Source organism: Rattus norvegicus, chromosome 5 (genome assembly GCF_036323735.1).
Source record: "Rattus norvegicus strain BN/NHsdMcwi chromosome 5, GRCr8, whole genome shotgun sequence".
NCBI lineage: Eukaryota > Metazoa > Chordata > Mammalia > Rodentia > Muridae > Rattus > Rattus norvegicus.
The window spans coordinates 13,013,860-13,040,384 of record NC_086023.1 but is presented as its reverse complement, the minus strand read 5'-3'; the positions used below and the strand labels follow the sequence as shown (position 1 = coordinate 13,040,384).

Below are 26,525 nucleotides of genomic sequence, written 5' to 3'. Positions count from 1 at the left end.
GGACGATGAAGCCCTGGGAGACCAGAAGGGTCCCATTGAATGCCCCTTTCCTATCCTTTTATCATATATTCAGCAGGCAAACGTTTGTTGACTGGCAATGACAGGTCGGGATCTGGAGAGACTATTGGTCACATTGACAAAGACACTGGTTCATCTTGTCAATGGATCTGCAATTGTAATAGAGTTATGGAATCCATTATGTAGAAGAGTTGTAACTTACCGTGAAGCTTGATGTTTCAGTCTGGAATTGTATTTGACTGGGATACACACTGTAAAGTAGGAGGGACACAAGGTGGAGTCAGAGGTAGTGGATCATAATTGACATTTGTCTTAAATTTGAAAATAGTGGAAAAGGCTATTGTTCTATTCTGTTCTGTTCTGTTCTGTTCTGTTCTGTTCTGATCTATTCTATTCTATTCTGTTCTATTCTGTTCTATTCTGTTCTATTCTATTCTATTCTATTCTGTTCTGTTGTTCTGTTCTGTTCTGTTCTACTCTACTCTACTCTACTCTACTCTACTCTACTCTACTCTATTCTATTCTATTCTATTCTATTCTATTCTATTCTATTCTATTCTACTCTATAAAAAACCATTTATTCTGTGTAATCTTGTGACCATAGAACCAGTTCTTTACATGCTCAGATCAGCTTGGTACACAAACAGCTCAAGCTTGACCTCCTTGTTCCTGGCTTCTGGGCTCAAATCTCATTTGGGAAAACCAGTCCATATTCATGTGTGAGAAAGATGGCAACAGAGGGACCAACTAATTCTTAGTGGGGCAACCTTTGTCCAGGAGATAAAGGATAATGGCCAGGGAAGAATAATTAGAGAAGGCCTCGGGCCAAACTCTAGAGAACATCAGCTTTTAGAATTAGGGCATGGAGAACTTGGCATGAATGGACTAGAGAATCAAAGGGAAGCTGGGACAATGACATGGCCACAGAAACAGTCTCTTTCCTGTGAAGAGACACCATGATCAAGGCAACTTTCATACTGGGATGTTGATAAGTTAAGTTTTTATAATGAGAACATGATTTCTCATGACATCATTAGATCAGAGCTATCAGGGTACCTTGTTCTTAATCAAGTTCATCTGGAGAGAACTCTAGCCTCTCACCGAAGTGACACTATTCAAACTTTTGGTTTGTTTTTATGTCCCATGACATCACATCAGTAATTAAAGTGTGACTTATGAGTACTGCAGCTTGCCACTTAAGCTATTCACCTCTAAGAGTGAGATGGAAGAACTAATGACTTCCTCCAGAACTTGCAGCACTCGATCTGATTAAATTGTAAACACACTCAAGTGCAAGCAACTGGGAAATTAAGCATGAACTGAAACCTCCACTTAGAAACAGTCTTAGAAGTCACCTCTTGCTGGAGTCTGTTCTGTGTCTATCAGTATAGCTCCATTATTCTACCTAGTTTTTGTCTGTCGAGATGGCATGCTGCCATCTTCTAGATATCACATCCTTTAAGGAGGTAACAAAGACCAGTTTCTATTAAATGACATGGTCATACAATAAAGCAATCCTGTCTTTTGTTTTTAAAGCTTGTCAACCTTTTTACTGAACTGGAATCAGACTTGATCTGTGACTTTTCCTGAACCAATAGTGTCACTGAAATGTCCAAGAGACAAATGTGATTTGTCTCTGAAAGGCATGTGGAGAGCTTTCTTCCTGCTAAGAGGCAGCCTTGCACTATTCAGCCTTTCAGGCCACAGTGGTCCTTCTCTGGACTGGACCAAAAGAAGTCCACTGTGCTCTGCCCTTGGGCCCTTTGAACCTTATAATCGATTCTAACTGCACCAAGTTCACGCATATGAAATAAATTTAATGGCTGAGCTAGTCCAGAACTCAGCCATTTCTATCTCCTCTTCCCCCCATCCCTTTTTTATTGGAGGCTTTAACCTCATTAGTATTTCAAGGAAAAAAAACCCTCTGGCTCTTGTCCATCATCTTGCTTGTTGCCTGCCTTTTCCTGGCAGGCACAGCCTGAGGTTTCAATAGAGGAAGTGGGAAGGGACACAACACATTCAGAGCCTGTGAAAGACCTTATTTACCATCAAAGTGAAAGTTTCCAGATACTCTAGCCCTGTTTTCTTATGCTCTAAGTCTTTGATGAGGAGCTAAGGACTCCAGCCAGGGCTGCAGAGGTCTCTGTGAGAGTCCTGTCTTAGAGAGGATTTGGCAGAGTGAACTACAAGGTGTCCTGGAGTTGTTCATTAATTACAAATGATACTGAGGCATACATGGAGGGGGAGAAAAGAGGGCAGAAACCATAGACAGCATGATAATTTTTTCAGGGCTCTCCTGAGAGAAATAAAAAAAATGCCACACAATTAAAATGAGTATCTCTCTGCTAGTTTACATTTGCATTTGCTTTTCCTCCCCAAAGCAAGTAGTGAAACGAGCTTTTTAATGGAGTTATTTAAGTGCCTGGCCCTCTCTAACTCAACTCTTAAGTCTTTAGAAGGTGGATTTCAAATGTGGGTGAGGCCAAGAATCTGAGGACCCTGTTGAAAGAATATAGGGTGTAATGTTTGAGATAATTAAATAAAAAAAATCATGAAGGGTAGGCGAAGGGATAAGGCCTCCAGTCACTACACTGTAGTGGTCTATGACTCATGCTCTGGTGTATTTTCCTAGCACCCATCGTCTTTATGATCCTCAGACCCTAGCACTGAATGGTTTTCTTAATGGTCTTCCAGGCATGCTTGCAGAACACAGGCAAAGATTCTGGATGGGCAAAGCCTCCGTAATGACTCAGATTCAAGTAACTTACTCTGAGTGCAAGATGCTCGCTCTTGGGGTCTATACACAGACAAGATGTCTTGATAGAAAGAAATGTGACTTTTTAGTTGGGAACAAATGGCCAGAGAAAACTTTCTATTCCATCCAGAGCACCAGATGGAAGTCTGTCTTGTTTACTTCATTGCTTTTCTCTTGGGAGTAAGTAATGCATTCATTCACTACTACCTGCAGATCACAGAGAGACTGGGTCCTGTTTGAACTTCCCGCTAGCTGCTCAGTGCTGTATTTCCTGTGCCTTCCCGTTTCTTTTGTTTATTGTTTGCCAGGTTCTGTGAGGTCTGTCTTTTGTGTGCCTTGTCCTTTGTTCTTCTGTGACAGTCTGAAGCTGTCCACACTATTTGCCCTCTGCTTCTGGCTGCCTCTAAATAGCCAGATGCTAGAGAAACAGAAAAGCCATCTTTTCCACCAACATCATTCGTACTATTCAAATATTGAATTGTTAATATGAGAAGAAGGTGTGATTCCTCCTTGTTTCATGGAGGTCACAATCATATTTTGAAAAGACTTATGGGAAACTGGAGATTATTTTAGTGTAAATACTCAGGAAAACATCTTTATTTTATCTCAGGCTGCCAAGTCTTGGAACAAGTTTGGCTGCCTCTTCCTGGCCTCACGAGTGTTCATTCCACTTATTTAAATGTTCTTAGCTGTACACCATGTAACTATGTTTGGGTAGAAAGCAAAGGCTCTGAAAGTACGTGTGGATAATATCTAGGTAGCAACGCAAGGGGACCACTTGGTTGGTCAGATTTATAGGTCTTGGTTCTGTTCCCAAGTGAGGCTTCAATGAACAAACATTAATATCAAATGCTTTGGTCTTTCCACTTTCAAAACTGAAGGTTATGATTGATTGTCTATTATCTAGCTTCTGTGTGTCACCTGTCAATAAGCTATCATCCTCCAGTCTTTCAGCTATCACCTGTCAATCACCTACTATGCATCGTCATTCAACATTTGTATCTTTTAAAAATCCCAGTTCTTGGAAACAGCTGAGAACAAATATCCTTGAATTTATACTGACATTGAAATTCTATAGTGAGACTGCAAAAAGCTGCAGAGACACACTGTGTTCAAAAAGGACTCAGCTAGGATGGTGCTTATTCTCTGTAAATCAGTGCATAGGTCAGGTCTGCTAGTTTTCTCTAATGTCCTCATTTATCACATTAATTGACATTTCAAGCTTTGACAGAAGGTTGTCTGCCCTGGGAAATATCATTGTTTGCTTTTTCTTTTCTTTTCTTTCTTTTTTTTGAAACCAAACCTGTTTTGTACTAGATGAAAACTCAAAATCAATGTGTTCCTTGTCAAACGCGGGAGGGTCAATGCTGTGGTTGTTTTTGTTCCCAAGCAGTTATGTAACCGCGGGGACTTGTTTCTTTGCTTTCAGACTTGGTGCAAAACACATTAAAGCTAAACAATGGGCGGGATTCCCAAGAGCAGCCCTCACAAGTGTCCTTGTAGGTTTGGGAACCTCGGATTAGTTCCATCCTGTGAGTGAGTGTGTGTGTGTGTGTGTGTGTGTGTGTGTGTGTGTGTGTGTGTTTAGTTAGCTGGCACGATACACTTCCCCAGGGTTGTGTTTCCTTTTTCCTGAGATTTGGCTAAGGGTAAAGGGTCGGAGTCACATGGATTGAAAGCATTTGATTGATGTCCAAGTCACCGCTGTGGCTGGAGCCGCCTCCCCTCAGGCTGGGGCCGCGTGAGGCCGGAGCAGAGGGCCGGGCCGGGCTCCCGCTCTCTGGGGACTGTCCTGCTCTGAGTCCCGCGCGTCCCGCGCGCGCGCCACAGCCGGAGCACAGTCCTCTGCCCACGACCCAGCCTCGGGTCAGCATGTGAAGCTGCGTGTTCCGGCTCGGACTCCGCAAAGGCGGCAACTTTGCGGGCGGCAGTGGTGGCAGCAGGCGCGGGGCAGCGCACTTGCCCTTAGCCCCGCGCCCCGCCGGCCACCATGAGCGACGAGAGCGCCAGGGACGCGGACAAGCAGCTTCGCCTGCGCGTGTGCGTGCTCAGCGAGCTACAGAAGACCGAGCGCGACTACGTGGGCACGCTGGAGTTCCTGGTGTCGGTGAGTGTCCGGTCCAGTGCAGGGTACCAGGTCCCGGCATTGTCTGCGCCAGCACCGGGCATCCATAAGGGTGACGCGGGGACCGCGGGAACCGCGGAGACCAGGGTGTCGGGCTTGTGGCTGAACGGGCGAGAGTGGCCAGGGCCTTGAAGAACTCGCGTGGGAGAAGTTAACCTCCGGCCATTCTGTCTGTCCCATCTGCGCTTAATTTTCTTTATCCATCTCCCAGGGCAAATTTCATTGTGTCATTTTCCTTATTCCCTTTCTCTCGGCTGGCTCATATTTTGTTTAAAAGCTTTGATTTTGTGCCTCTATTTGCTACCTTCAGGTACATGCAATGTTTAAAAAGTCCTCGAATGTGGTGCAGCGGGAGTCGGTTATTAGATCAACAGCAGTTAAGTCCCTTTAGGTATAACCATTGTAATGGTGGGTTCTGAGGAGGGGAGAGGAGAAAGAGCAGCGGGGTCACCATGCCTGGCAGCTGTTGCATATTAAAGCCACATGTGTGCGCCTCCCTCCCAGCTCTACATCTTCTTTCTCCTGATTTAAATCGCCCTCCACTTGGGTCCTGCTCTCCTGTGCAGGCTAACCACTTGAGAGCAGTGTCACAAAACTGGCCTTGCGTCCGACAGCTTCAAGATTTAGTAGACTGGGTAGGAGCTGTTTCTAGGTTCTAGCATGACTCAGTGGACTTTTGCCCCCAAAGCATTTCTTCAGTTTAAAAGCAGGAGAGGAGAAACTCTGGGGAAAAGAACTCCCGAGGAATCACCTAAAGATGGAATTTTCCTCGCTGTGAAAAATACAAAGAATTTACAGTCGGTTCCTGTCCCTCCTCATATGTGAGAGCATCCTTCAGGGAAGGAGTTAAACCCCACCGAGATCCTTCATCACTATGTTCTATACTGCCCCCAACTCCAGATTCTAAGGGAAATGTTTCAAACACCCAACTTCCTCCTGAGTTTCCTTCAGTCTGTAAACCATGCACTAGCAGCCACCCTGTAGACAGTCACTTGGCTGTGTCAGGAAGAACATCTCAGGAGATGCTTAACGCACAAATTGACTTCTCAAATTCAGTTTACACAAGCCTGGGGGCCACGTTCTCTGAGAAGGTCCATGCTTTGGGAGAATACCCTGATACAGCGATAAGATGGTCACGTAGCAGTTATTGACAAGGGCATGTTTTTAAGGAGATAAAATGTTTAATGGCTTAGAATTTGACTTTTATGAAACTTTGTTGGGAGCTAAGTCTTTGGATTTGAAGGGTCTGAGTCATTCTGAGAGAGAACCTTTCTGAAAACAGATGAAAACCGGCACTGCCAAAGCTAAGTTGCAGACACAGGCGCTCTCAAAACCCAACTTGTTGATCTTTAAGATGTCAGTGTTCTGGCACAGACCTTCCGTCCTAGGAGAGACAGGCAGAAATCTGAGTTTGAGGCCAGCCTGGTGTACAAAGCGAGTTCCAGGACAGCCAGGGTTACATGGAGAAAACCTGTCACGAAACAAACAAACAAACAAAGCCCTAAATACAAATAAAGTGTTTGTTTTCCCTTTTCTCTGAACACCTGATTGTTAGATTTAAAATCTCATTGCTGCAATAGTGAAGTAAGAGATAATAGATGGACGAAAGCAGTTGCATTTTCTTTTTAGAAATAGTATTTTGCTCATTATTGAGAAATTACGAACTTTGCTTCTGTCCATTCTGTGATTTTCATAAAAACATATGCAAATGCACTTAGTGGCTCAATGTCTTTCTTTTCTGTCCCTCCCTCCCCCTCCCTCTCTTTCTTCATCCCTTTCTCCCTCCCTCCTTCCCTCCCTCCCTCTCTTCCTTTTTTCCTCTCCCCCTCTCCCTCCCTCCTCCCTTCTTCCTCCCTCCCTTCTTCCCTCTCTTCTTTCCTCCCTCCCTCCCTTCCTCCCCCTCCCTTCCTCCCTCCCTTCTTCCCCCTCTTTCTTCTTCCCTCCCTCCCTCCCTCCCTCCCTCCCACCCTTCCTTTTTTTGAGAAATAGCCTTTTTCTGCCGTTCTGCAGCCCAGAACTGGCCTGACACAAACCATGAAGCCCAGGCTGGCTTCAGACTTGGTGGTACTAGAGGTATGAACTTCATGCTCAGTACCCTGGATGTGATTTTAGAAATTGACTCTGGCTTCTTTTTGTCATAACTACTTAAAACCTCAAATTTATTCATAGTACATTCTTCAGTCTTCTCCTCAGGGAATTGTTTGCAGCAGCATTATATCCCCTTTGAGTTTCGCTTGGTCATCTGTAGTTGATGTGCTCAATTTAATTTTTAGATTACACTAGGCTCATTTGTGCCAAAAGCTTAAAAATATTTCCATTGTTTGGGCTGAAAATTTCCCTTCCAGGAACCCATTCTAAAGGAATGATGGGAAATGGAGACAACCAATAAAAGATATCTTTTTATTTAAAGAATTAGTCATAGCATTAAACAAAGTGACTAATAAATTCATTGCCAAAGCAGAAAAATAAACCCAAACTAACAGGTCATTCCCAAGTCATTACAGATCTACCTGGAGCTCACTGGTTTACATCTGTGCCTTAGCTTTATGTTGACATGGTTGACGGATGACTCCTATCTTTATTAGGAAAAGGAGGAAGACGTAGAAAACACATTTAGCTTTACAAAAAAAAAGTGTGTGTGTTTACACATTCCTACAAATTGGCAAACAAAATGGTATTTCCTTGAGGAAAAGTCACAGCAGCAGATCTTACCAGGTCTTAGCAGGTCTTTCTAGTCCTGTGTCCTTGGTTAAACCCTTTGGCCTTTTGAGGGGAGAACACTTTTCCACATCCTCCCAGAGGCTCCAAACAGTTGAATCACTGTCTTTTCCCTATATATTAATGTAGTATCATTTTGTATGCATTTCTCTTTAGTTACTATTCAGGAACACATTGTCTGCCTTCAGGCGGCTGTCACTTAGAGTGACAGGCCCTTTTGGGAGTGCGCTGTGCTCTTGCAGGCTTATGTCAACCTTTGTTGATCTTTGAAAGCAGGCTTTGTTGGGTAGCTCAGGTGGGCCTTGAGCTAACCATCCTGGGGATGGGTACCCTCCTATCCTTCCTGGGGTTACTGGGGTGTGCCAGCACACCTGACACACCTTTGTACCTGGGAGGGGCCCTTCTTCCATACTCCGTAGAGTCTTGTTGGGCTTCAAGGCTCCATTATGTCTTTCTCCTTGGGTATTTCCTGCTTTATACCCATTCTACTAGTAGCTGAAGTACTTGGTGCATACATGGGTTTCCTTGGGTTTTGTTCTAGCAGACTGATCATAAGTTCCCAGAAAATCCAGACTATTACTTGGTTGCACCCCTGCCCCTCAATTTTGTGTAACTCTTCTAATGCTACATGTGATAAATCAATGTTTACTGAGTGAGTGAATGACTATATCAGCTGACGAGTCCTGTATCTCTCTGTGTCTCCATCCTGTTTTATAAATATTTCAGTCATCCTTAAACTTTGAGTTTGCTTTGTTCTGCAGTACCTTTCCCTGTAATGTGTTCTGAATTTTCATCTTGATCATTGCTAAGTTACATTATTTAGGTGAATGCTCTATAGATGAGATGGTAGAGAATGACCTAATCTGCTTGCATTACTTTCTTACTTTGGCTTGGGAAGTGAAATTTTGTGCTTCATTAGAAAGAATAGAAAACAATTCTAGATAAATGGTCCCATAGAACTAATAACCAGTAGTTAATGTCCTAGTCTGGACAATAATTGGTGGCTTGCTTTCTCTTTTCAGTTCATGCCACAGTTTGGGATCATAGATCATTTGAGTGGACTGTGAAGGATGACGAGTGGCCCTTGGAGGTGTGTGCCCGGCACATACACCTATTTGTATGTCTATATTCATGTGGCTCAGAAGGGCCCTACTTGGTTTAATGGTTGGTCTATATCCATGTGGCTCAGAAGGGCCCTACTTGGTTTAATGGTTGGTCTATATCCATGTGGCTCAGAAGGGCCCTACTTGGTTTAATGGTTGGTCTCTACTCTCTTGAAATTCTTAACAATTTTATCTTTCAACTTAGGGTTTGAAAGTGATGTCAGATGGGGCCAGAGAGCAAGACCCCAGCAGGCAAGCACATGAAGGGAACAAGTCTTTTATTTCCATACCATTGCTATATTTTCCTTCCAGCATTTTAAACAATGCTTTTATTTCTCACTGGTCCGGGGACACTGTCTAGCTGTTTCTCAGTGAACTTATGGAATTGTGGCAGGGTGACCATGCAATTTCTGGTATAAATCGGGATGCTCGTAAGGGACCAAAAGAATGTCATTTCTAATCACAACGAGAAGCAGATGTGCGCTGGGATTGTTCCTGGCGTGTCGTCAGGTACAATCATGCAATATTATGGGCTTACCAGGCAAAGACTAGTGTTGAATATTATGAGAATAAATGACTTTGATATTGATTGCCTGTTCAGGTTTTGATACCCTAAAATATGAGTCTTGTCTGTGTTACTGCAGTCATTTCTAACATTTTTAGGCTTCTTTTTCCTCCCCAGTATATGTTCTAACAGTAATAACATTTCTCGAGGCTACTGTGTGGAGGACATGAATGGAGTGTGTAAGATTCGTCCTTGGTCTGGCTCATGTGAGGGCAATGGTAGGTGGTTCATTTTACTTCTGCTGATGATAAGAGTCAGGCTGATAGGTCATCATCAGATTTGCATTTTTTCTTCTACATTTTTTCTAGACCTTCTGGCATGGTGTTCTTTTTTCAAATTGCATTTATCTATTTGTTTTTGTGTGTATATGCGGACCCGTTAATATTCTTGTAGGGGTCAGAGGACAGCTTGAGGAAGTTGGTTGTGTCTTTCCGTGATGTGGGTTTTGGGCATGTGCCTTCTCAAGGCATCAGGCTTGGCGGTCAGAGCCTTTATCTTATCTGCTGAACCATCTCACCAGGGGCCTCACTCATGCTTTTCTTTGTGGTCACCCAGGTAACTTGAAGGTGGTGAGAAACATTTATATTTCATGTAATAGCCACTGTCATTTACGTGGTACCTTACAGCTCTCACTAAACATTTGTGTTTTCTGAATCTGATTTAGTCTCTTAGCTTCTTGCAGGGATGCTCTCTCTGGAGCTCTGGAGGCCCCGGCAAGCAGTGGAGGGAGCTGAATTTTATGGCTTCGGGCTCACTACTTTGGCTTCTCCTGGTGTTCATTTTTATACCTTTGCCAAAGCAGTTAGAGAAGCTATTTTTTATCTAGATGACCCATTCCCAAAGACAGTGTGGGGGGGCTTCTGTTACTTGCCCTGTAGCTTTGCTTTCTCAGTTGGAGGCGCTGGGGAAAACACACATGCAGACCAAGCAAAGGTAAAGCAGAATGAAAGGCACCTGAAGACAATCCTTTCCCGTCCTGACTGGCTTTCTCAAGGCAAACACTCATTGACTGGGCCTATTGTTCCTAATCCTTGTCTTCTGGATTGAATTATCTTCTCTCCTCCCCCCAAAATCATATGGTGAAGTCTTAACCCTGTGTTAGAAAATTGCGCTGAATTTACAGACAGCATCTTTTAAAGATGGAAATGAGCTTAAATAACTCTGTCAGGTAAGCCCTGATCAGTGTGATTGGGGTTTGAAGAAGCAGTGATTCAAACACACACAGAGATACCAGGGATGCATGCCCGTGTGCAGGGCCAGACTAAGGGAGGACACAGAGAGAAGGTAGCCATTTGCAAACCAAAGAGAGATTCTTACAGAAGTTTTTCTGTGAGGCGATATGTTTTGGTTTGCAGTATAAGTCTGGTACTTTGTTTGAATAGCCTGAGGAGCCTGGGCACTGAGGGAATGAAGAGAGGACACACACCTAGTGAAGTTGGGATCAGCTGGGGATCTCTGTCCTCTACTGCCCTGACCCTGACACCAGGAACCTCTTCCTGTTTAGTAGGTATAGCATAGTGGGAGGGGTTAGCTCGTCTCAGTGGGAAGTCTCTGGAGGCTGGAGGTCTCCCTCAGGCTATGAACCATCTAGGAGGAGGAAGCTATAGTTGCTTGCCTTGCACATATTGATCAATCCTTCGTAAGCACTAATACTGGGACACTGGAGAAAAGTTTGTCATTTCTCTTAAGGCTGGCTATGGCTATAAAGGTGATGGCTTTGCCAATTTCCCATGGGCCAATTGGTCTTTGAGTCCTTGACATGGCCTTCCCATTTCAAAATACATTCACTCTGAGCTTCCTCTGCTTCTTACAACAGCCTGAGAAGACAAATGGTGTTTAGGTTAGGTACTGAAGATATATACAGAAGTTAAGCATTCTTTATTGGAGTAAAAAGAAAAATGCATTGATAATTACAGTTGTGTGTTGGAGCTAAAAGCATTAGAGCCATATGCTAAGGGTCATAGAGGCACCAAGGGACACACTTGGTCTGAAAGTAAGGGCAGTTACAGTCGATGCCAGAGCTGGCCCCTGAAGGATGGAAAAGACTTTGCTAGATTAGAGGAAGAATTGTTTGTCTGCCTGGAGTAGCATGTATGTTGTGGTTATTGGTGTGGATAAACTTGGCACCTGGCAGTGCTGAAGCTTTCCTTGTGACTAGAGGGGAAACAAAAGTCTTTCATGCTTTTTGTGTATTGGTGGAGATGAAATAAGTTTGAGGAAGGTACCACTCATAAGGAATCCTACTTTAACTCTTGGTCTTAGGGATCAACTGGAAGGGACAGCGGTTGTGCTAATAATCTGTAATTCAGAGAATGCCAAGGTATGGAGAAGGGGCAGAGTTTCATTTCAAGATTTGGTTCCTTCCCTCCTTTTACTGTTTCCCTCAACTTGTTAGTCTCAAAAACATGGCAGCAGGCAGTTCCTTGTTCCATTTAATGTGGTTAGAAGCTTAACTAAGTTGGTACTGTTTGCTGAGGGAGAGTACTGGCCAGTAATCACAGAGGTTACACAAAACATAAGCATAGTCTAGCTTGTACTAGACAGAGATTTGGGCTCCCGCTGAAGTAGGGCTGCTCTTGGGGTCTGTACTCCTTCCCTATTTTCCTCCTATGCTTTGAGATAGCTCTCCCTAGCCGAGACACCTTGCTGGCCCCTGGAATCTTGGAGTGATTCTCCTAAGAGTGTGTGGGAATCATGGTGTCAGTAGCCAGCATGTGATAAACTAAGAGAGATTATGTTTTGTGTAGAGAACTCTCATTTAGCCTGCTGGTTTCATCTACATATCTTAGCATAGTGATGCCATTTGTATAAGGATAGTATCTATTGAATTTGGATTTATTTCTTAGAGAAGCTGTTCAGAGTTTAGGAACAACTTGTTACACATTAGCCATTGTTGCCACTGTATAATGAACAATGTCTGATAGAAGATGGAAGGAATGGAGAAGATTTAAAACAAGCAAATAAACAGCAACAACAAAAAACTCACACTCACACACACACACACACACACACACACGCACATGCACACGCACACACACATGCACACACACACGCACACACACACGCACACACGCACACACGCACACACCAAACATTCAACAGCTGTGGGACAATTCTGGGGTAAAATCTTTGGTTTTGTGTTCACTGAGAAGGACGAGCAGAGCACACTGGAGGACACAGGACAGCATTAGGTCTGTAGGTCTGCTGATTAGATAGGTAGAGCCATGATTGAAAAATCAAATGCAAGGGACCAATGAGCAGGGGGAGGAGGGAAATTAATCTGCTTTTGGATGTTTGGCTGATTTACAAATTCTCCTATGGTTTTTGAGGATCGGATTGTGGAACCTAAGGCATTTTGAACAGAAGGTATAGACCCAGAAGTTAGTCTGGGTTGAGATTGCACAAAGGGACAACATGGAGGAAAAAAACCAACAAATGGAGGGTAAAATATTACAGAGCTACTGTTCAAAGCAAGGTTAGGGTACATGGATGACTTTGACTGGCCATTGAAGATTGAAACAAAAAAACCTGGAGGTGGGGGGTGAGAAAGAGAGGATAGGAGAGAGAGGAGAGAAAGAGAGGGAGACACAGAGAGAGGGAGAGAGGAGAAAGATGAGAGAGGAGACAGAGAAAAAGAGGGAGTGAGAGAAGAGCACAGGAGAGAGGAGAAAGAGGGAGGGAGAGAGAAAGAGAGAGAAGAGGATAGGAGAGAGGAGAAAGAGGAGAGAGGGAGGGATGAAAAGAGAAGAGGATGGGGAGGAGAGAGCAGAGAGAGAGAAGAGACAGAGAGGGAGGGAAGGCAGGAGAGAAGAGGATAAGAGAGAGAGGAGAGGGAGGGAGGGAGGGAGAGAGGAAGGAAGGGAAAGAGAGGGAGGAAGGGAGAGAGAGGGAGGGAGGGAAGAGGAGGAGGAGAGGCAGAGGGAGTGAGGATAGGGACAGGGATAGGCATGGGGACGTGTGTCCCAATGTCAAAGAAGGATCTTGTTACCAGAAGAAAAGTCTGAAAAGAAGGAATACGTTGAGACATGAGACATAATGGGACCCGAGGAAACATTTCGAGCTGGTTGGTGGTAAATATGCAGAGAGAAATGGATAGTAACTGTGTTAGTTAATTTTTTTATACTTGCAGTAATCTCTGTTAGTATACAGCTTAAGGGGTGGAGGGTTTGTTTTGGCTTTCAGTTTGAGAGAAAACAGCCCATCTTGGTGGGGAAGGGCATGGTGGCACAAACATGAGGCTGCTAGTTGCATTTCATTGGCTGTCTGAAAGCAGAGGACAGGAAGTGGGATGATAAACCCCTCAAAGTTCGCCCTCCACCCCGCTTGTTCCCAAGCACCTATTTTCTTCTGTGGGACCTCAACTCAACTCATAAAGGTTCCAAATCCTTCTAAATGAGTACTACTAATTGAGGAGCAAGTGTTCAGATTCATGAGCCTGTGGACATATTTGCATTCAAATCATAACAGTAGTATATGGAGACGATTTTTGTCCAGAAATGTTTGAAGATGTGGAATACAGTTAAGAAGGAAGCCAGCAGAGAAAAGGAAATGAACATCAACTACACAAATGTTACTAAAGCTGGGTTATGAGTAGGTTGTCCCTTAAGCGCTTGTGACCACTTCCTCAGCAGGCTGTGCAGCGCACCACCCCTTCAGGTGAGCCATGGTGAGGGCCTCTAGAGCACTGGAAGGTGAGGCAAGCACTGATAGCATTCAGAAGCCTTCCTGCTACAGAACATACCCAATTTAAAGCACCATTGCCAATGTTCACAATGAGTAGGTTGTCTCTTGAGTGTTTGTAACCATTTCCTCTCCCTGCAGCCTGAGAAGTAAGAGCCCTGGCCTCCATACTGTAGTGCTGATTGAATGCCCAGAACAGGGACCAGAAAGTCCAGTGACCTGGATTTAAATCCTGGTTAGAAGCTTATAAACCATGTCCTGAAAAGGCCAGGGGCCTTCTAGGAGGCTAGCTGGTGGCTTGCTCTAGGAAACAAAGGATGCTGATGAAGCCAAGGGAGAAAGAGAGTTAGCAAGGGGTGCAGGGTGAAGGGAAGTTCAAGGTTTCTACCTGGAGTCTCCCTTTCCCTGTGAAGTAAAGTGCTAGTTTTCTGTCTGGTGTTCTGTTTCGGTTGTTTGCTCTTACTGAAAGTGACGTACCTGGAGAGAATTGTAAAGATGTACACTCAGGAGTAGGTAAGCAAACCAAACTTGGACATCTGAGCTTCCATGTATGGCTGTCTTTGTAGACTTACCCCTTCAAATGTGACCTTAAAATATGAAGCCCATGCATTTAGAAGTCAAAATAAAGAGCTAAGTCCCTTGAGTTATTGCCTATGTTGTGACCAGGTTAAACTTTTGAAAGTGACGATAATTGTTACAAAAGCTCACCTTGTGACGTCTAGGCTCATATGCTTAAATGTCTAGTGACTAGTTGATGGTTAGAAGGTGTGGCCTTGTTGAAGAAGGTATGTTCCTTAGGGAGTGGGGAGTGGGGAAAGTGGTACTTGGAGGTTTCAGAAGCCCACACGATTCCTAGTTAGCTCTGACTGTCTGCTTCATGCTTGTGAAGTAAAAGCAAACTCTCAAGTTAGTACCCCAGCCTGTCATGCCCACCCGCCTTCCTGCCTTCCTGCCTGCTGCCATGGCCCCTGCCCTGCTGATCTTGGACTCTACTCCTGTGGAACCATGAGTCCTAATACATGGTTTCTTTCATGAAATGCCATGGTTATGGTGTCTTATCATGCCAATAGAAAATACACACACACACACACACACACACACACACACACACACACACACACACACCTTAAATCACATGTATACATACACACTCATACAAATGGGTTATCTGACAACTGGTATGATTAAATTGTCTCTCATACATTTATCATTGTATTGTGGAGGGCTCTTTTACCATATACTTAGTATTGATAGCAAGTAAAAGTCCTATGTCTGTTTTTTACCCACTAGTTTTACTTAAAACTTGGATTGATTTGCAGAAATTAAAGTTTGACAGAGGATGAAATTTTATTATTTTCCAAGAGATTTAGTAATTCAAAATTTTTTGCTATTATTAGAGTTATATTTGCTATATGAAAATTAATATCTTTGATTTACAAAATTACTATTGTATTCCAGGAAAATATCCGTAGAAATGTTTTGCTTCTTAAAACTACTGGCAACTCACACTCCCCATGGCATTGTGCTTAACAGTGAACTCTGAGACATCGAATATGAACATCTTTTCTTTCTTTTCAGTCATGTGAACAATTTCTACCCAGTAACTCAATAAGGATAATATTAGGGAAACTGATCATTTAAATGGAACTCTTGCTTTGAGTCTTGGATTTTCCTGGTAAGTTTGTTGTCTTCCTGCCTTACCATGTAGCTCAGCATGGTGCACAAAAGGGGGCCATTTTGCTGGAGACAGTCTATGCCAAGAACACTGAATTTCCTCACTAATACAAAATACATACTTCCCATGAAAAGGCAAACCCTTCATTTGAAAAAGTTAAATTGTCTAATTCTTACGATAGTATTCCAGCGGGTTAAATTTAGAATGCTGATATGAAACATTCTCTGGGTTATATAGCAAAAGTTTAGCAACGTGGAATGCTGGCGCCATGCGTTTTTACACTTTAAAAATGTTGTCTCCTTTAGTCTAGGAGAGACTAAGATCCAGCTTAGCTGCTGCTGTGGCCATTTGAAATATCTCTGTAAGTTGTCTTCTTGCCAGAAGGAGAGACTTTGTAGATGGCGACACACTTTGAGAGGTTGTGCAAGAGACGAGGATGTTTCCTTTAATGCCTTGTAATGCTTCACGTTGGCCTTCTGTCCATGTTCCCTTGGAATTTCAGCCTTTACTTATTTGTGACTGTTGCCCCAGAGAAGGAGTTTTTGGGATTCCAGAAATGGCACCTCCTTTCGTACCGCTGTCTTTCTGTTTATTACAACAGGGGTGAGGTCTAGGGAAAGACACTATTGCTCTGTATTCATTCACCCATGTTGCCAGTATCCCAAGAGTGTTCATTCATCATCGCCTCAGAGGTCAATTCTAAGGGTCAGGAGGACTCTCATTTATATAGCTTTAATACACATGTCTATCTTATGTAGAATCCTGTTTGTTATAGTTTTACATAGTTTATTTTGACTCTACAGACATGAGTTCATATCCTTACACCACTCACTAAAAGTCAAAAGCCACAACACCCTGGAAATGCCTTCCGACTGCCTAAACACTCATTATTTTCGTCTTTAGTGATGAACACTTTTCCCTCTATGCAAGACTTAAATGTCTAAAGGCCATATCTCATTTTGCAGATTTCCTTGTATATAAGAGAAAGGATTTTTTTTCTTTCAGGTTGTGGCAGAGTATTGTGAGCAGAAATGACAATAGGTAGTTTCTAAATATATAATGAAGGGTGGGAAATTTTCTTTTCTCCTTTTCTTTCTAATTCTTCCTGGCTGGTATGAGGATGTGGTGGCAGACATTGAGGCAGCCACTTTGGACCATGAAATGTAAGACACATGTTGGAAACAGCAGAGGAAGAGAAAAGAAGTTGACCATTTCAGGGCTGGCTCACTGTGCCAGATGAAATGAATCAGTGTTTCTGTAACCGCTGTGAAATCATCACATTCGGATTCTGAGCTTTCCTTCAGTTGTTCAGGTCATCAGTGGATTGATCCAGTAATGCATTTTCTAATTCTTATCTAGTTGAATTTTTAAAAAAAATTCTTCTCTCATACACTACATCCTGACTGAATTCCCCTCCCTCCTTTCCTCCCAGTCTCACCTCCCACATCATCTGTTCCCCAGATCTACTCCTCCGTGTCCTTCTAGAAAAAAGCAGGCCTTTCAGGGATATCAACCAAACATCATATGTGAATGTGTTTATCATCATAATACTTTTAGTTTATATTTAATTTGAGTCATATTTAGTTCAGTCCTGGTTTTCATGGATTATACCCAAACTGAATGTTTAAATGCTTTTCTACAGATATATTTTAGGAATTTATCTTAAGAAAAAAATAGTGCCTAAATTATAAAGTTTATATATACTGATTTTTCTCAGACTCTGGGATGGTGTGTCTCTGATGGATGTTTGTAAGGGTATTATTCAGCTGCTTTGACCTAGACCAGATACCACAGGTTGAACAGTGCAAGGGTGCTTGTGAATGGGAATGCCACATGCTGTCATTATGGCCGTTCTGCATCCTTTGGGCTCTAGTGAATATTTTGACACCATGTCTAATGGTGGTCCAGCAGCATGAGATATTCAGCTGTAGCAAGTTACTCAGAGATCTTGGTTCTCTCTCTTACTGCTCTGCTAGCTCCCAAGGACTAATGAAGCCACAGTGTAGGATGTGAGCCCAATATCCCTGTTCACATGGTTTCTCCAGATGGTTCCAATGTACAGAAAAGATGGGGGAGCACAACACTTGGTTTTGGTATCATTTGCATGGTTGAAGTTGTCTTACGTGTCAAGATCCCTTTTATATCCCAATCCTCAGGGGTTGGAAGGTGGGAGACAGAGTGGAGGGCACAAGCTCCATCTAAGTATGTGACCTAGAAATCACACACAACAGTCACTCTGACTGTTGTCCTTGTGTTCAGTAACATGACCAAAGCAGCTATGAGGGAAATAGGAAAATATGTTGAATAATCAGATAGCCTTGTGCCCTGCTAGAATCTTGGAGAGTCTGTTCTAAAGAAGGAGAGAATAAATACAGGGGCAGGGGGAGCATTTGGAGCCCAGTGACAGTTTAGTCTCAGTCCCTTAGAAATGACAAATTTTTAAGCTTGAATTTCTATACTCTAAGAATTTACTATGAAAATATAATTATTTCTTTCCTCTCTTCTGAACCACACAGACATTTATTTAATACTTATTTCTTATATAAGGGTTTCTATCAGTTTGCTTTATGGGATGGCTACTCTTGGTTCAACTTGATACACTTGGGAAGAGGGAACTTGGGCTGAGAAACAGTCTGTGGGTGTGTTCTATACTTTATTGATAGAGGAAGACCAAGCCCACCCTTGGGGAGTACATTCCAAGGCAGGTTAGCCTGGGCTGTATTACAAAGCAAGCTGAGCCATGTTAGGAGGAGTGGACCAAACTCCATGGTTTCTGCTTCAGGCTCCTGCCTTGGGTTTCTTCTGTGATGGCCTGTACCTTGTAAGCAAAGTAAATTCTTTTCCCCCTAAGTTAATTTGGCCATGGAGTTTATCACAGCAACACAAACCAAATGAGAAACCTCCGTGGGAAAACCTTGGGGCATTTGGAGATTGTGTTTTGTAATTCATAGAATGTTCTGGCATCTCCAGAGACCCAGAACAGTCTTCATCAGGTATTACATGGTTGTTGTATGTCCTGTATTATAACTCACAACATCTACAGATGTTGTAAATAGTAGATAAATGTCTGTGTGGGTGAGTCGGAGAGAAATAATTTTCACAGTAATTTCTTAGAGTGTACAAATCCAAGAATCAAAAACCAGAGAATTTTAAGGGGTCAAAAGAGAATTCTAAATAGATCCTCTCTGTGGCTGTTCCAGAGTGTTTTGCCCACGATCTCCAGTGTTTTCTGATTTGTGGGAAAGGTTTAGTTAATCTGGAAGGCAGATGTCAGGATGGGGGTCAGAACTTGTTGACTTGGGCAGTGCAGAGGTGATTGAAGAGGGGAGGATTGAACGTGGTTCATCTCAGGCAAACCCTCAGGAGCAAGAGAGTTGCAGCAGCTGCTGGTTGGCCTAGAACTGTCAGGGCCAGGCATCCACCCAGTCATGACCCTGAAGTCAGCATGTGCTGGCCTCATGGAAACAAGAAGGCACGGTAAACCTTCTAAAAATAGATGACCTTGGTTCTCCTGTTGAATATCTGTTAATACACATCATTAAGATTGCTGGTTTCCGTTTAATTATTCTTGGGTCAAATTTAGATCTCTGTATACTTAGTGTTTCCTAGTAGGGTTGACTCTTTGGTTTTGGTTTAAATATAACTCTTGTCTTTAGCCTAAATATAATTAAATCAGGAAGTAAAATTAGTATATATATATATATATATATATATATATATATATATATATATATATATTCTTGTGAGCTCTGCATTTGGTCAATATTACATATGCTGCTTTAGCAGAAATTTAAAAATAATTTAAACATAAAGGTCATTGCCAAGATGACCATCATGCCTGAAAATGTCCACTCTGCCAGGTAGCCTGTATTTCTTGATAGACTAGAAGAGGGAAGAGTAATTGGCATGGCAGCCATAGACTGATACTTGATAAACAGGTTAGCTAAGGCTATTTCCTTAGTTTCTAGTCAAAAGTAGCATAAGTGTATAGTCAGAATGTCTGAACAGTGTTGTGAAATGGGTGAGCCTAGCTTATAGTTATAACATGAGAAGTTGATGTTCCTTCTGTGTATAAATAGGATTGTTTCTGTATGTTGAAATTAAAATATTTAAAATACTATGTGATTATGTTTGTATGTATATCAGAATTCTCATGCCATGGGACATATGTGGAGGTCAAAGGACACCTTTCAGGCATAAGAAGTTCTTTCCCTCCATCCTGCTGGTCTTGAAGCAAAGCTCAGACATTTGAGTTTGGTGGCAAGGGTCATCTCATCAGCCCAGTATAGGGAAAGTCTTTGAAGGTAGCAGATTGTCCTAGTAACTTTTCTGCTGCTGTGAAGAGATACCATGACCAAGTCAACTTACGAAAGAAGGAAAATATTTAATAGGTGCTTGCGTACAACCCCAGAGGCTTAGTCCGTGACCATTATGGAGGGAAGCATGGCAGCAGGCAGGCACACATGGCACTGGAGAAGGAGCCAAGAACTTTATCCACAAGCAACAAGTAGAGATAAAGAGAGACATGGGCTTTTGAAATCTCAAAGGTCACCCTTAGTGACACATCTCCTCAAATAAGGCCACACCTCCTAATCCTTCCTAAATAGTCTACCAACTGGGAACCAAATGTTTAAATATATGAGCATATGGTACTATTCTCATCGAAACCATCACATAGAGAATCTGTTGAAATGTGAGATTCTTTCAAATGGAGCTAGAGGTAAAGCCCTGGCAAGAAGAACTCTAGTCCTTAGCTGTGGGATTTAAGCCTTTTTCACTGTTTTTCTCTAAGACTGAGGCAGGTGTAAGGAACACGGTCAGTGGGATAAACAGCGCAGAATCTAGGATTTTGATGTTTAAACTCAGTTTAGAACATACATTTCTGTAATTGGGTATTTGGATGAGATTTGGGTTTCCTGGCATTTTGGAAATCTAAGCAAACATTTTCTGAGAGATGTAGAATGTCAGCTAGTATATAAGGGTGCTTTTATTAAAACAAGAAAAAGCCTGCTTATTGAACTTAAAAAATGCACACATACTTCCTGTTTTGCACTATGTGTCTCTCCTACAAATACTTCCTACTCAGATTGTCAGAATTCAAGTGCATAAGTCCATTATGATAGTCTGTATTTTTGTTTAGACTAAACATGTAGGAGAGTTTACAGTAATTTTAAAAATAAATATGAAACTTTAAAATTCTGTTTTTTAAAAAAGGCACAAAATGGAACCAGAATGACTTTTGGTTGTTGTTGTTGATTCCAAATCAGCTCTATTGCTTTATGGGGGATGGGAGTCTTATTTTCAGTATTTAATAGTTTATAGTCACAGCAATTAAAATAATGTTTCTAATATGTTCATAGTATGATTTTAAAGAATTATTTTAAAAGGCATCTGTCCTATTTTTCTTTTCTTTCCCTTCTATTCAATTCAATTCTAGTTTTTGACAGAGTCATTAATGTAGCTCCAGCTGGCTTTGAACTCTTTATTTTGGGGCTGAGAGAGGGCTCCACAGTTAAATGTGCTGACTGTCCTTTCAGAGAACTGAGATTTAATCCTAGCACTAACATGGCGGCTCAAATCTATCAGAAACATGCACATGGTATAATGAAATAATGAATCTCAAAACATACAACCTCCAACCACCCATTATCCTCATGCCTCAGCCTCCGAATCCTGGGATCACACATTTGCTGTATACCACCCAGCTGGGTCCTGATTTGTAATGTTCTAGAACATGTGTCTGGAGCACAGCAGTGTCTGTTATTGTTGTCGGCTTGAAGACAGCATGCCTGGCAAGTCTCTCTATTTACCCAATGCTTTGTATCCCAGCCTAAGACACTACATTAATAAAACATAATATGTTTAGATATTCTAAATGTCTACAAGAGTAAATCAAGCAGAGAGAAGGAATAGAGGTGTGTGTGTGTGTGTGTGTGTGTGTGTGTGTGTGTGTGTGTGTGTGTTGACATTTTATGTAAGGCAAGAAGGCACACATTGAATTTTTTTCTGTTAATCTCTACATATATATGAAAGTAACTTACCTGTCTTTTCTCAGTGAACTGGTTAACTGTAACAGGCAGTATTCTGGAGGAATGTACTACTTTAACCCCTTAAGTCTTCAGTATGACTATGAGGTCGAGGTGAGATAAACTCCAGCTACACCCCAGCTATACAGTTAATAAGACAGTCTAGGAAGAGCCTAGTTCCTCTGAGCTTTGAGGATGTATGTGTATGTGGCTAATTCCTTAAAGGCAGCTGCTTCTTCTTCTTCTTCTTCTTCTTCTTCTTCTTCTTCTTCTTCTTCTTCTTCTTCTTCTTCTTCTTCTTCTTCTTCTTCTTCTTCTCTTCTTCCTCTTCCTCTTCCTCTTCCTCTCCTCCTCCTCCTTATTCTGTAGCTTGATTTCAATGTAAGGGGCAGATGTATAGTTTATGGAGGTATAAACTATAAATATGCTTCCTTATTCTGCTATAGGTTCATACCATCAAGGAGCAATTTTTTTTCTTTGAGACAGGGTCTTGCTATGTAGCCTTTACTGGTTTTGAACTCACTGTGTGGACCACTTGAACTCATAGAGACCTGCCTGCCTCTACTTCTCTGTCTCCTGAGTGCAGAGGCATGTCCAACACCACTTCTGGCCAGGGTCCCTCTTTTGTGGACAGCTTTGCTCAACAATGTTCATACCCTAGCAGCTCTGTGCCTATTGGGAACTGAATCCACTGTTCAAATTCCCAGTGATGTGAACTCAGTAGCACATGCCTGGTTGGCTGACAAGATTCTATGAGGAAAGGAAGTCACCAGCAAAGTGAGTATCTCAGCCTTGAATGAGAGGGGTGAGGGTGGAGGCTTGTCTTGAACATGCTGCTGAACCTGAAGGCTGTTTTACAAACATTACCCAGGATATTCCTGACACAGTACCAAACCAGTATGTAAAGTGCTTTCAATCCAACTGTTTAAGGCTTTTCCCTGATAGGAAAGAAGAAGGGAGAGTTTTGCAAGCTCTCTCCCCTGATTCTTCGGTTGTTGTCTGCTGATGGCCCTATGGAAATCACCCCCTTGAGACCATAGGCATCTGTATGCAGTCCTCTGGGTCCTACAAACTGTCACTAGGAGCAGCTGCCAGAGGTGAGCTGAGGAGAAAGGCCACTTACGTAGTGTGGAAAACATTCTCTTTCTGCTCAGCATCCTGGGTCCTTGAATCCTGCTGAATTTTTCAGAGGCTGGAAGCTTGGGTGATGGATTAGAAATACTTCTGGAATTAGTTCTGCAAATGATGTCTTCAAAGCGGCCTTTTGTAGGGCTTTGTGCCGCAGCACACAGAAGGATGGGAACAGGTTTATCAAGGTCATCGTTACCACAGAAGGATAGGAATTGGTGAGTCCAGTTTTTAAAAGTATCACGAAGGGGAAGGGGCTTCGCTGTCTGTGCTTTTTGATAAGGTTTTGCTCTTTCCTCTTCCGTTTTACTCTGAGGAGCCCTTTCTATGGCTCATACATCATACAAGTTAAAAGGAAGTGCAAACACAATTAGCCCAGAGAGCTGCAATCCTTTCCAGCCCCTTCTCTTTTGTGCTATTTGTGACTTGCCTGCCTGATTGTTTCAAAGTAAGGAAAAACTTGGGTTTCTTATCTCTACTTTATCAAGGAAACTGATTCTGACTGTGGTGTGAACCTGACAAATGGGGGCTAAAATCAGCCTGACTGCCAGTGTACGAACTCATCACAACAGGCAGGCCAGTGTATTCCTGTGGACTTTAAAGGCAATGCTTGCCTAATGAAACATTGGAGTATCAGAAATCAGATATACAGCATCCCTCTAACTCTTCAAGACAGTGTCTAAGCCCATGTGTAGTTTCGACTTAGAAGCTTTGTGATTTTCTGTTGTGTTCCTTAGTTCTCATCTGGATCATTTGGACCGTCATTTGGTGTCACTCCTGCCACAGTTGGATGACTAGGCTTCTGAGTACTAAAGGCTCATTAACCATCAGAGCAGAGTACACCATGTGTGTGGTCAGGATTATCACTGAGAAGACAAGCTGGGTTAAGGGTTTAAGTCTCAGATTATAAGATAATATCTATTCCTGCCTGGGAGTCATGAAAGGAACAGGGGTTAGTGGTTAACCCAGCTTGAGGTCTGTGGTCTGGGATTGTCCAGACAGTGCAACAGATTTGTAGGATCTCTGCCACCTTTTAGACTGAAGACACGTACTTCCTATTGCTCAGCCTGTCTTGGCTTATTCTGGTTTGCTACCCCTTCCCCAAGACTCCCCCAAAGAGAAGAGCCTGGGTAGACAGTTTTCTGGAGTGCCTGGCTAGCTTGAAGTTGGACTTTTTAATTTAGGTGTGTAAAAAGTCCATGGAACTGACTATCTCCCAAGGCTAAGGCTCAGATCTAATAAGTAACTCACAGAGAAATGCAGTGTGCTTGCGTCGTCCTTACTTTCACAGGAGATTAAAGTAATTATTTGAAGTAGCTGTTTTGTAGTTGCTCTTCCTAGGCCATTGTTCACCCAGGAAGGCTCATTAATGTTTTATGATTTTTTGAGTAATTTAGAAGAATATTTACCACCTGTGCAACTTCCTTTAATAAATCAAACCTGTTCCCATCTGGAGATGAAGCCATTGCGTAAGGCTTGGGAACCTGTCAGGTTGCTTGAAGGCTGCTCATTATTTTGCTCAGCAGGTCTGTTTGGCTCCCACTGTGGACATCTGGGAAGGTCCTTCCTCCAAATCATGCACATCCAGGTGTGTGCAAGAGGAACAAGCTCAAATAGGGGGAACAGAGCAAGCATCTCTTGCCTGTCCTTTGAGCCCAACTCTAGTCTTACCCTGTTATTAATATTTCTGTCACGTAATTTGTTCAAATTCTAGCACTTTGAATAGTTCCTTCCTTGATTGGCAATACTGTTGCCAGGACTTATCTAGTAATTCTAGAGGAAATCTATCTATCTATCTATCTATCTATCTATCTATCTATCTATCTATCTCTATATCTATCTATCTATATCTCTCTATATCTCTCTCTATATATATTTCTCCATTATCCTCATTTTAGCAGACCAAAGTTCAAAGTGGGCTGCCTTGTTAATTAACCTGATATGGGCATTTGAGAAGCATTTGTTGCTGCTGAAACCTCTACATTTCATGCAAAGCAGTCTAGGGTCCATAATGCCGTTTAGTCATCAAATTTCCACCCTATATCCCAAACCAAAAATGAATAGAAAACTCCAAGTCTCCAAACCTCAAATGAAAGAAATACTGTAATGAGTGTCAGCCTTTCAACAGCATGGGACGCATTATCCCAGCAAAAGCAACAATACCCCTAATCTAGTTTCATAACTATGTCTCTGATGGAACCAATTTGCACATAAAGACTGACATTTTGCTTTGCAGTTCTCAGCCCCACCAACCTCCTACAGAGATGGGGCTGGGCTAATAGCTTGAGAAAATCTATGAAATATTCTTGGAGTTAGAGTTCTCACAAATCATGTTGTAACAGGGTTCTAAAGAGATACCAGAATCTCTCAGTGTGACCTACACACTATTCAAACAGTGTACACTAAAGAAATGGGGCTTTCCCCAGGCATCACATGTTGGGGGAATGAAACGGCCCCAGCCAGAGGGGGAACTTGTCTCTGGGGAAAGATTTTATAACTTCTACCAATTCCTCAGACCACTTTAAGCCCAGACAGTGATGGGTCAGTGGTGGTGACAGAGTCAAGCCTATGTTTTTTGTGTAGATTATATTTTGGTATAATAAAAAAGAAAACCAAACAAAACTAATACACTTTCCCCCCCCAAACCAAAAAAAATACCAACCATGCTGCCCCTCCTCCACAGTTCTCACCAGATTCTAGAGCCAAATTTGACTTACTTTGGCCCAGGAATACAGATTTAGTGCACTTCAAATTCTGTGTTTCACCATAGACGCAGGTTAATAGCTTTGTGAAACAAAGACAGCTAAAGACAATTTTAAAATGCAATGGTGAGTTTAATGGGGGGGGGGGTTAAATCAAGATGACAAAGCTCTTCTACAGGTCTGATACATTCTTAGCTACACACACACACACACACACACACACACACACACACACACCACACCACACCGCACCACAAATGAGAACATTCAATATTTTCGGAATTTCTTCAGGTGATTTTAATTTGTAGGTGGTGTTGTGAAATACAGAAGAAAATTGGTACAAATTTTACATCTATGTCAATAAAGAATTGAGACAAATCAGCGTCCCTACTCCCTTCAACATTGGTTAAATGATTATACTTGCGTGCCTACTTCCTTGAAAAGTTAACAGAGATCTGTGATGGCAGGGAGTAAGAAGGAGTTAAGAACTGGGACGTGTTTATGGAAGGCTTTAAAAATAACCAATAGAAGCCAAGCAATGTCTGTGTACGGGACAGTGAAAGGCACCCTGGTTCCCAGTTGAAGTGTCTGGTGACCCTGAAGGTATGGTAGGTGTTTTGCCTGACTCCCAGGAAACCAGGCCAGTAACTAGCCCGCGGCCCTCCATTGATTTGTGAACACAAGTCACAAAAGGGCAATGCCCCAATCCCCTCCACAATTAGAGGACATGACCACAGGTCAAGTAGGCTCGAGACAGATCTCCACTATAATGAGGTACCTAAAGGCCTGGAGGCTTAGCCGTCACCCTTTCTTCCCAGACACTCCTCTCTGCTAAGGTATTCAATCTCAGGCCCATTCTAAGAAGTGGGGTATGGTTTTACTCATCTACTTTCTGCCATGACAATAAATGCCTTAAAATTGTCTCCTTTCATTGGAATCTGCTGTGGGGAGCAACGGAAAAGGCCTTCGCCTACAGAGCCACAATCTAAGCTCCGGAAGAAAGTCTCCCCGTGCTCCCAGGAGTGACCAC

At 42.6% G+C, this 26,525-nt stretch overlaps 1 protein-coding gene across 1 annotated transcript in view; it reads left to right on the top strand.

Moving 5' to 3' along the window:
* Nucleotides 1-4,307: 4,307 nt before the first annotated feature.
* Nucleotides 4,308-26,525, top strand: part of Prex2 (phosphatidylinositol-3,4,5-trisphosphate-dependent Rac exchange factor 2) — a 315,395-nt gene continuing 293,177 nt past the window's right edge. The window contains exon 1 of the mRNA NM_001393795.1: nucleotides 4,308-4,880. Coding sequence (NP_001380724.1) covers nucleotides 4,764-4,880 — 117 coding nt within the window. The 5' untranslated portion in view covers nucleotides 4,308-4,763. The remainder of the gene's footprint in view (nucleotides 4,881-26,525) is intronic.